Source organism: Fragaria vesca, linkage group LG3 (genome assembly GCF_000184155.1).
Source record: "Fragaria vesca subsp. vesca linkage group LG3, FraVesHawaii_1.0, whole genome shotgun sequence".
Taxonomy (NCBI): Eukaryota; Viridiplantae; Streptophyta; class Magnoliopsida; order Rosales; family Rosaceae; genus Fragaria; species Fragaria vesca.
Genome location: NC_020493.1, coordinates 16,980,722 through 16,992,629, shown reverse-complemented (window position 1 = coordinate 16,992,629; position 11,908 = coordinate 16,980,722). Strand labels below are relative to the sequence as shown.

Genomic DNA, 11,908 nt, shown 5'->3' with positions numbered 1-11,908 from the left:
GATTGAGATTTAATGTTCAGTTACTTGGATAGTTACATACACAATTAACGGCTATATTGTCAGTTACATAAACACTTGCCTGGTAGACTTTTCTCCTTCCTTTTCCAGTTTTCTGCAGAATGACCTTCCCTCCTTCTGACGGCTATAACTTCCTCTACAAAATAGCTATCAACGATCCGCAAAAAGTTCTGGAAACTATACTCTTCTAGCTTTCCATTGATATAAGGCAAGTTTTGTGGATCGCTCTAAGCTGCTCGCAATTTGCTGTCGAATTTGACTGAAAATCTGGGCAGAATTCCGTATTTCTTAAGGTTTCATCTTTAATGCGCAACTCTTTGCAGCGTGTAGCATCTCTTTCCTCACATTCCTTGCTCAAGAACTTGAGAAGGTCAGCCCTCGCTAGCACATCAAGGTCCACTGCGCTCTCATCGAGCAAAAACACCAAAATTCATTCACAGACATTTCCTCAAACACCTTGTGTGCATAACCAAATAACATAACACAAATTAAACATCACAAACAAACATGCATTTTCAATCTAATCAATAAAAGATTCATGACACAACATTCTATTTCATAAATGACATACCCAGAATACAATAAAACCCATGAATTCAAGCTTCTTTTTCTATTTATGGTTTTAATCACATAAAAAAGAAAAAGCAATCAATTGATAAAGAAGAGAGAAACATATTAGCTTACCTTGTAAGCTGAAGACGATGATCGAAATTAATTCGAAAAGCCATAACATAAGAGATTTGTTGAAGGATGAAAAAAAAAAATCAAAGAGGATGAAATCGTCGACGACGACTGGGAAGAGCTCTGTCCTATGCTTCTAAATCTGTTCTCTCTGAGTTCGTTTTGGTAACTGCATCAATCTCTCGGTGGAGGACGACGGATTCACCGGAGAGAGTGATTCGCCGGAGAGAGAGAAAGAGAAGAGAGAGAGAGAAGGAGATGAGTTGAGAGAGTGTGAGAGAGAGATGATCGTGGTTAATATGTTGTTATTTTTGTCAATGGCATGGTATGTAATTTTTTTAAAATTTATGGGCAACGGTTTAAAGAATTTAAATGGGTGTATTGTTTTATCATCAAGGAACATTTGTTGACAGTTTTATCATTTGTTACTTCTAAATGTATATATTATCATTGGCCCAAAGAAAATCAAAAGCAAACCCAAAAAAAAAAAAACCGAAACCCAGAGATTACAGCATTGACGATTGCGGAGATAGAAACAAATGGTTTAAGCATGATATTGAATTTTCTCTTACCAAGCGCGTGTGATGTTCTTGAACGGTATTTCTAGGGTTTTCCTAGCAAGGGTTTGTTAGATGAGAAAAAGTTTCTCTCTCCTAAGTTTCCTAGGATAAACTACCACAGTACGTACTATTTATTGGTCAGAAGTTCTTAACCGGTTCATGTAAGAATGTATATATGTAAAAGGAGGCCGAGCCGGATTATATTAATTAATTGACATATTTGACAATGATGGGAAGAACTAACACAATCAGCAAATTAAGATCGATAACATAGTTATACATTGACCCTTTAAGCAAGGCCGGAGACAAGACCTTCGTCTTTCCACCACATAGATTCCAGCCTTCCACTTAGACCTAACACTATCATCCCCTGCAAACCATACAAGGGATGAACGAAACAATTAGCCAGCCACGGAGCCACCCACCTCTGCCGCAACCAACAGAATACACTACATATAGGGTTATAGGCTGTGCAGAGACCTACTCCGGTACGTAATGCATGCGTACAGTGTTAAACTTTGATATTGTACGTGAAGTGAGAGGTACTAATACATGCATGAAGTGTACACTATTCCTCTATCATCTGCTTGATATGTAGAACAAACCATGCTGACTGAAAGTAAAGAAGAAAATCAAGAGAATGAAGAATAAATATCATTTATAATTGATTCTTGTGTTTACAGCAGAACCATGGCGGAAAGAATTGGGAATCTAATTTACAATAGTTCGATCTTGAATACAGATCATATATATGAAAGACTGAAGAAAACATTAACTTCTAACAAACAGAACTCCTTATCGATTCTTGACGATAGAACGGAGAAAGTACTGTTCAAAGGTCTCCGTAGAACATTCAAGCACGATCGGATCACTAGATCTTGGATCCAACACGAATTCTCGGTACTTGTTGATGAGTTCTTGCAGCTTTGGGTGTGAAAGGTACTCGTGGGGAACTGGGTATTTCTTGCTCTCTTTGCCCACAAATACATCGAACGTCGACGTCGAACCTTTGGGAGATAAACCATGCTTCTTCTTGGACGTCGTCCTCTGGGTCTGGTCATGATCTTCATGAACCAACTGTTCGTACGCCTTCTTGGAGTGGCTTCTTCTTAGCTTATTGATAAGACATGCAGGATTCAGGAACTTCATGGTGGTTGTTGGTAGTCTCAGGCTTGGAAAGGTTAGCTAGAATCTTGTGAGAGAAACGATGGATATCGAGTGATGAAGTGAGTGAGCTTCTTGGTTTCCCTTTCTCACTTATTTATAGGAAAATGACGTTGTGGATTGATTTCCTTTTCCTTCGGGGATTAGGATTTAGTAAAGAGCAGAGATTAGGATTAACCATCCTTTTCCTTATAGGAATGGGATTCTTGATCCATTTCCTTATACGAGAGGGCAGCTGGCAGATGATAAGATCATAAAATGAAGGTTTATGTGTTAGTCAAAGAAAAGTAATACCAATTGTTGCCCTAAAAAGAACAAGTAAATGAGCAGCCAGTATCAGCATCCACATTAACATCAGCTGCATGCCAGGACAAAATTAAGTACAAAGCAACTTAGATGCTGTTAAAGCAGCAATAGCTGAAAATTATGGATAACATGAGCCGAGCCAGCAGCAGCTTGGACTGCTATATGGGATTCAGAATTACACGATTTGTACTCAAAATTATGGATTTTTCATTGCAATCAAAAACTAGAGTAAATAATTCAAAAGAAAACTCAATTCTAGTAAGATACAAAGAAAACAAAAACACCAACATGGTAAACAAACACGATTACTTAGCACAAAGAGTCAACTATGGGTTTCAGATTTCCAATGCTTCAACTGGCTCCTTGTTCATAACGGTGTACATTCACACATACAAAAATGAATATCAGAATTGTTCTGCGATAACTTCTGTGGTGGCTGGTGTTCTTGTATCATGTTTGAGAGTTCTTCTCCAATGCAGCACTTTGACATAAACTCTTCTTCATGAAACTATAAAATGCTGTTTGCAAATGATCGAGGTATCTATATACATAGAAAGGGTAACTTTTATCAAATATATACTGTCGAATAATACAAACACTTAAAATTAATCAAATACAATTTCAGTTAAGTTTAGAATAAATGTGTAGTGATTAGTGAATGATAGACACTTTTGACAAACAAAACAAAATATACAAGGCAGTACACTAAAACTTACAGAACACAAGTAGTAATGTCATTTGTTCTTGTTAGCCAAGCAGTTCGCCGAATGAGTAGATTAAAAAGTGAAGAGGAACATCTATATCTGTGAAGTAATCACACTGCTTCACGTGTGTCTGGAATCTGGACGATGAGATATTTGCATGCTTCCTTCACTATCACCTCAGTAGACCTGCCCAAATTCACACAAACTTTAAAAGACTTGGTCACCAATCTCACCAATCACCAGGAACATAAATATTCTTCGTCTTCATACTGGGATTTGAACCAATATATATGATATATATGAAGGATCATGCTCAAGCAAGAGTAGAAATTATAGGACTGGCATGTATTCTGAACGTTTAGTTTTCCCTTGTAATGTATTCTCAATTACAAACCCCCGACAATAAAATCCAGTTGACCACAGTCGACAGCAAAGTTCAGTAGTTCTAGTTTTCTAAGGACTCTCATTATTAAGATACACGAAAAACAGGGGATCAAGTAGTTGGTAAAAGTGAAAAGACATGCCATTCTTATTGAAATCAATCAGTACAAGGCTGCAATCAGTCTGAAATTTCACGTAGCCATCCACTTGGAGGGGCACTTGCAGGATACCACAACTTCATTACAAAATCAAACAGCTATACATCCTATACCAATTGGGAACTCTACATTCTGGTTAACCATGCCAGCCTATACAACTTGGTACTTACCAATCTTATTTTTAAGTGTAGATACGATGAAAGAAGAGTAACACGAAAACTTTAAAGCAGACCAATACAAGAATAAAATAAAAGAGAGTTCAAGCTTCCATACTCAGCTGGAAACTCAAGCAGCTGTCAAGAAATGGATAATCAGTGTAACCAAGAACCGGATCAGATATTTAGAATGTATCTCTGATGTATTTATTTAGAAGAGCACTAAGCTCAAACCTCTTGGGCAAATCAGGATTAGCTAAGAACAACCGACCAAAAAGAATAAGATCTGTACGGCCCTCAACCACAGCATTGTTCCCATCTTCCCTGTCAAACCACCAGAGGCAATGAAGGAACCATTAAAATCCTTCCTCATGGGTACAAGACTGTGGGGACATTCACATTTTTTTCCAAGTGTCTTCATTCTTGGCTCAACCATGTGGCAGTACAGGATTCCATATTTGTTCAAGGAATTCACCATATAAAAGCCCAATTCCATTGGATTAGAATCTCCAGATTCCATATAATTGGCAAATGCAGATAATATAATTCTAACTTTATCTACTCCTATCTCATTTACAACAGCTTCAACAATAAATCGAGATCTGCCACTCAATTCAACTGAAGAGATCCAAAGAGTAAAATGCAACAGCAGATAGCGACGTAAGTTTCCTTCAGTAGTCTCACGCACATCACTAAACTTCAACAACACCAAGACTTTGAGGTGGTCATCAAATTTTTAAATCTACCACAAGTAGTTGTTCGATCCCAACTAGTTGGCAAACATATTGATCAGTAGATAGCCATAGCCTCGTAACAAGAACCAAGCAAGGGAAATGATCAAAGACTCCACATTTCATATGTAATATTATGTATGACTGAAAAATCATGAACTTTTACTATTTTTTTCATCATATACTATTGTAAACATCTTACGATTAGCTTATTTTAGTCGCACAGGCTGAATGTTACTGGTACTGAAATGGGACAATAGAAATTAAGAGAAACCAGCCACCAGCATGAACAAAGCTTGATATGGCCAGAATTGACATATAGAAATTAATAGAGTTTCATAAAAATTTGGTATACAATGTGAAACGTAGAGAAGACCAACTGCCAATGAAAAAGATTGAACTTTCCCAATTTGTAATGAGTAAGAAGAGTAGTTGTGGGAGCTTGAGAAAACATAACAATTCATTCCTCTACTTTCTATTAGGTTTTTCATTTGGTTATTCAATTGGTTTTCATTTTTTTCTTTTTGTCTAAAAAATATGAATAAAGGACAACTGTGTCTTTATACCTTCAATTTGCACCTATTTTTTTTTCTTTTCATTTTTTTTCTTTTTGTCTAAGAAAATATGAATAAAAGACAACTGTGTCTGTATACCTTCAATTTGCACCATTTAACCATAAATTGCCAACCTATCCAATATGATCCCCTCCTAACGTTCCTAATTGCCTAAAACAATCCAGGAATTGCCAACCAGCAGAGTAGTTGGCATTTCCTCATGAAATGAAACGTCCCACTTCTTACAGTTTCAGGGGAAACTACAGTTCAACCAATGAGTAGAGAGTGAAGAAGAACATCTACCTGTGAATAATAAGACTGGCTCATGTGTGTCTGGAATCTAGAAGAGATATTTGCATGCTTCCTTCACCTTCTCCAGTCTAGACCTGCTCAAATTCACAATCCCTAATTCTTTCAAAAATAAAATTTCAAAGATCAACAATCACCAGTAAAGATAAAACTTCCTGTTCATACAAGGCTTTGAACCAATATGATGATGAAGAATCAGGAATTCAGGATCATGCACGCGTAGAAGCTATAGGAATAGCATGGATTCTTAATGTTCAGTTCTCCCCTGTAATGAAATATCATTACAAGTAAATGTGAACAGTAAAATCCAGTTGCCATAGTTAACAAGTTCAAAAGGTAAAGTATCCTAAGGTATCTTTGATTATTAAGATACACAAAAACATAAGAACAAGTAGTTGGCACAAGTCAAAAGACAGGACTTTTTTATTGATTTCATCTTGTACAATCAGTTTGCATCTTCACTTAGCTACAAGCTACCATAAGACACTTGACAGGGCACTTGCAGGGTACAACAATTTACAATATGAAACACAGTCTGCTTAACCAGCCTCTGCAACTTGGTATTTACTATTTTTATGTTTATTTTTAAGTGTAGATACCCTGAAATGAAAGTAACAAGAAGACTCTAAAGCAGACCAATTCAGGAATAAAATATAAGAGTTCAAGCTTACATACTCGGTTGGATACTCAAGCACTGCTGTCAAGAAATGGATAATCAGTGTAGCCAAGAACCGGATCAGATATGTAGAATGTCTTTCTGATGTACTTGTTTAAAGGAGCATTAAGCTCAAACCTCTTGGGCAAATCAGGATTAGCTAAGAACAACCGACCAAAAACAATAAGATCTGCACGACCCTCAACCACAGCATTGTTTCCATCTTCCCTGTCAAAACCACCAGCAGCAATGAAGGTACCATTAAAAGCCTTTCTCATGGGTACAAGACTGTGGGGACATTCACTTTTTTCTCCAAGTGTCTTCATTCTTGGCTCAACCATGTGGCAGTACAGGATTCCATATTTGTTCAAGGAATTGACTAGATAAAGGCCCAAATCCATTGGATTAGAATCTCCGGATTCCATATAGTTGGCAAATGGAGAGAATCTGATTCCAACTCTATCTGCTCCTATCTCATTTACAACAGCTTCAACAATTTCTAGTGCAAATCGGCAACGATTTTCTAGAGATCCACCATATTGGTCTGTTCGGTCATTTACTTCATCTTTTAAAAACTGATCGATAAGGTAGCCATGGGCACCATGAATTTCAACCCCATCAAAGCCTATCAAATTGACAACCAAAAATATTAGTGTAATGAAAATTTCTGAAACTTGTCCAGTACCCAAAACCAAAATGAAGAGACCGTGAAAATGTATTTGATCATAAAACATAGTGAAAATAAGAAACTGGTATGCCAAGAAGACTTGTACATTTTATTTTTCCCCTACAAGATATTGTTGGCACCCCACTTTGATATAAAACGTTTCTGTAAAAGGACATGTAAATTTATTTCATATTTAACTTAAACAAATATTACCAGCTTCCATTGCATTCCTTGCAGCAAGTCTAAAATCATTGACGATTTGAGGAATTTCATCTGTCCTTAATCGTCTTGGAGGTGTGAATTCCTCAACGTCAATTCCATTAGATCCTATTTGTGGTTTTAGGGCCTTGTCAGTAGAAGAGATTGGGGCTTGTCCATCTGGCTGAAAGCCTATCAACAAAGAGGGATAGTATTACCATGAGACATAGTAGATTATAGAAGGAATATCAAATTCATTGATCCACATCAACCCCATAGCAGAACCAACGCTGATAAGTAATAACATTGGTTAAAGAAGTTTATAACAGGATAGCTAGGTTTAGATCATTCAGAAAAATTCAGTTACTAACATTAGTGAAAGTAGTTTATAGCAGGAAACCTAGGTTTAGATCATTCAGAAAAATACTGTTACTAGCAATGCAGGTTCTCTGGAGCCAATCAAACATACTAATCTTTCAGGTTATTCACCAGGTGAACTTGGCGTCAAATGGTTCCATAGAAACCAATGTGAGATCTTAAGAAACCATAATATATTGCCAACAAAGAAACAAGATGTCATCAGTGACAGTCATTCTTGTTATGAGGCATAACAGCTACACTAGTTCTCAATTCTCAGTTATTTTAATTGATCAAACTTCCTCCACCTTAAATCTTTATGTTTTCCTAATAATAAACTTAGGAAGAACAATTTGCTCTCAAATCCTTCACTATACTAGTATAATAAGTCACTTATACTCAAATGGTTTCTATGATGTAGTTAAGTAAAAAAGATACATATCAGGAACGCACCACTATTTGAAACCCTCCCCACATGCCAAATCTGACAGAAGAAGACACCTCCTTTAGCATGTACCGCACTGACAATGGGTTTCCATGCTTCAACTTGCTCCTTTGTCCATATACCAGGAGTATCTAGATACCTTCATACAAAAGAAACAAAAATTGTCAAATATTGGAATGAGGAAGCAGCAAACTCTACTGCATTTTGTGATTTAAAATTTTACAATATGAAATTTGATAGCTATCCATAAAGTTACCCTTGTGCTGTCTTAGAAATATCCGTGGCTTCAGTTATGAGAAGACCCCCTTTGGATGTTCTCTGAGAGTAATACAAGATGGCATGTGGCTGGGGAACATTTCCATATGATCTCTGTCTAGTCAAGGGAGCTAAAACAACTCTGGGATGGATCAACAAATTAAACACTTATTAATACAAGCAGCAATACTTTCAACATTGAAGCTTATTGATACTAATTTCTGTCTTTTGCCCGCTTATGACACATGCTATTCACAATATCCTAGGCTCCTAGCTACTAAAATATAACAATGAAATGGCGTTCTGAGTTTCTGAACTCTTCAAAGTTTGAAAGTATCGCCTCCATTGTTCATTCAAACTGAAAGCTTGAAGAAATGCATGGTAGAAGATAATAGACTGCCAGTGAAAAGTTTCATTTACAATATACCATATGCAGCAAACTTCTATTTCCTAATTCTATGAATTAGGACTTTGCTCTGCCAGGTTTACAGACCCAAACAATGATCATATTTCGGCTAATTATGACCCGACACACAAATTCTTCCAAACCCAACATTCTTGGGTCTTAGGAACATCATCATTCTATAATGTAGAGTATGATTGAGCAAGTTCAATCAACCACAACATGACTTCTTTTCATACTAAAGCAGTAAACTTTATCATTCCTTGTGCAATTGGGAATTGCCAGAAACACGTCTTCTGAGTTTACAAACCAAACCCAGATCATATATGGCCAATTCATGAACAAACAAATGGACCCAATTCAAATTTTAGAAGATGAGAAAACCAGAACCTGTTCTTGTTTTTATAGCAATATCAACAACCAATGTAACCATGCAGAGAGAGAAAGATTAAAACAAGTTTACCTATGAGAAAGATCAAACTTTCCCAACTCGTAAGGAGTAAGAAGAGGAAGTGTGGAAGCTTGTTCACCCATATCTTACTTCAACCTCTTGGAGTTATAGTTGTTCTGGTCTGGACATAAATGGAAGACACAACTGGGTCTTTATACATTTGAGAGTGAGCTACAAGACAACGTCGGTTGCTACGAAAACAATATTTATGTTGTAGATGGGGTTACCGCTCTGAAGCAATTGTGGAGGCGATGGCGAATGCGTTTTTTTCTTCAGAGCAATTGTTATATGATAATTGATTGAGATGCTCAGTGACGTTTGTGATTACGTTTGTTGTGGTTTTGGGGGGACTAATCTACTAAGTGGGAAGTTATGTTAGTTTTGGCTGCTGCCTCGCTGAAGTTAAGGACTAATCTTCACGGTCCATAGACCTGAAGATTGGGTCTTTTTTTTTGGGTTTTCTCAAACAAATTACCCAAACCATTTTTATGTCTCTTGCTTGCTGTCTCAATTGTCTCTGGCAGATGCCCAATTTGTTTGTGCTGCTACACTTTTTCAACAAGTTTCTAACTGAAGTCATGTAATGCAATTTTGACGATATATGTGGTAAAAGGAGACCAGAAGCTTTACGGCAGTTTTGCTCATTTCTTAACCAATGGTTTCCTTATTGATGCCTCACTGCTTATGCTGCCTGGAAAAGTTGTGGTTGTACTTTTCTCTTTTATAAGGTGCATTAACTGTTCCAAATTTGCAACTGCGGTCGCCGCTCGGTGCATTAACTGTTTTTTTTTTTTTCCAAAAAAAACAAAAAACGGTTTCACATCACAAATACTATATCAATAGTGGCTGCTCAAGCGACGCTTGTTGCTTATGTGATGTACGTTTTTTATGTTCGTGAATATGCAATGAAACAAGATGCGAGTATATTTTTTCTTTTCGTCTCAACAGTTATGTACATATTACCAGTTAGGAAATGTATTCACACAGCGCATATTTAGTTAGAACGCGTTTTTGTTGCCTGCTATTCAATTTTGGGTAGAGGATCCACCACAATGGTGAATCTCATGTACTTACATCTGCTTGTAACTATCTCAGTTGCTTGTATGCAATTAATTCATTATAAAAAAATAATAATAATAAGTAAATAAAAAGAGACAAATGACCTAGCTAGAGAACACTGCTTTCCAGCACAAGGCTCAAAGAGATAGGATTTTCCCACAAAATGCATGTCTGTGGAAGCAACATCTTCCCTAATGTAAAGCGTCAATTGTCTTCCTTCATTGAAAACAATTGAATTTTAATTCAGAAATGTCTTTCAATAATATAGAAGGACAATGTACTACTTATCCAATACCCTCTTAAAAGTGCCTTATTGCCTAAACCGATCCAGGAATTGCCAACCAGCAGACCAGATGACAGTTCCTCATAAAATTAAATGTCCCACTTCTTACAGTTTCAGGTGAAACTAGCTACAGTTCAACCAATGAGTAGAGAGTGAAGAGGAACATATACCTGTGATCCTGTGTGCCTGGAATCTGGAAGAGATATTTGAATGCTTCCTTCACCATCTACACATTCTACCAGCCCAAATTCACAATCGATAATTAATCTAAAGTTAAGCTTCAAAAACACTTGGCTACAAAGTTCACCAATCATCAAGAAATATCAATCTTCATCTTCATACAGGGCTTTGAACTAATATAAAGATGAAGATTCATGATCATGCAAGAGTGGAAGTTCTAGGATTGGCATGGATTCTTAACGTTTAGTTTGTTCTTATAATTTATTCTAAATTACAAGGCAATGTGAACAATGAAATCCAGTTTGACCACAGTAAATAGCAAAGTTCAGATAGTTCTCTTAGTACAAATCAAAAGCCAGACCATTTTTATTGAATCAATCTTGTACAAGGCTCCATTCAGTTTGCATCTTCCCGTAGCCACAAGCTACAATAAGAGATTTGACACCGCACTTGAAGACTACCACAACTTACAATATATATATATATATATATATAGGATTTTTCTCAGCTGCGGACGTCTGCACTAATTTTTTGGTGCGGATTTCTATTTTTGTACCACTTCCCGATCGAATTTTTAGATCATCTTGTGTAGATCATCTCTGCAAAATTTCAGCCAATTTGGTAATCGTTAAGGCTCTCAAAATCAAAAAACAAATCTGACAGACTGAATTCTGTCCGGTTCATCATCTCCATTTGTTTTTCGATTTTGAGGGCCTTAACGATCACCAAATTGGCTGAAATTTTGCAGAGATGATCTACACAAGATGATCTAGATATAACTAGAAGGAAGTTTGAGGAAATTCGATCGGAAAGTGGTACAAAAAATGGAAATCCGCACCGAAACCTTAGGTGCGGACGTCCGCACCGTGCGGATGTCCCTCCTTTCGCCACCGTAAGGCATCGACGAGGGCGCGCCTCCACCCTAGCGGACTCCAGCAGCTTTCCCGACCTCTTTCCATCTCTGGCGAGTCCGCCGAATTCCAGTTTTCCGGCCAGATCACCCAAAACTTCAAACAAAGTCAATCCGGCCGGAAAACTGGAATTTGGCTGACTCGCCGGGGATGGAAAGAGGTTGGGGAAGCTGCTGGAGTCCGCTGGGGTGAAGGCGCGCCCTCACCAGCGCCATACGGTGGCGAACGGAGGGAAATCCGCACCGTAAGGCGGTGCAGACGTCCATATCTGAAACGGACTATATATATATATATATATATATATATATATATATATATATACA

General features: G+C 37.3%; 2 protein-coding genes across 2 annotated transcripts; both read right to left on the bottom strand.

Moving 5' to 3' along the window:
* Nucleotides 1-3,543: 3,543 nt before the first annotated feature.
* LOC101304854 (12-oxophytodienoate reductase 2-like) lies at nt 3,544-5,527 on the bottom strand. The gene is made up of 4 exons (XM_004295845.1): nt 5,512-5,527; nt 4,574-4,745; nt 4,362-4,451; nt 3,544-3,619 (listed from the first exon to the last, which is right to left on the bottom strand). The coding sequence occupies exons 1-4, from the start codon at nt 5,525-5,527 to the stop codon at nt 3,544-3,546; spliced, it is 354 nt and encodes a 117-aa protein (XP_004295893.1).
* On the bottom strand, nt 5,471-9,397 carry LOC101298101 (putative 12-oxophytodienoate reductase 11-like). Its single transcript, XM_004294462.1, has 5 exons — nt 9,165-9,397; nt 8,300-8,440; nt 8,052-8,182; nt 7,257-7,433; nt 5,471-7,001 (listed from the first exon to the last, which is right to left on the bottom strand). Exons 1-5 carry the CDS (start codon nt 9,233-9,235, stop codon nt 6,409-6,411), a joined length of 1,113 nt encoding a protein of 370 aa, XP_004294510.1. The 5' UTR covers nt 9,236-9,397; the 3' UTR covers nt 5,471-6,408.
* Between the last annotated feature and the right edge of the window lie 2,511 nt (nt 9,398-11,908).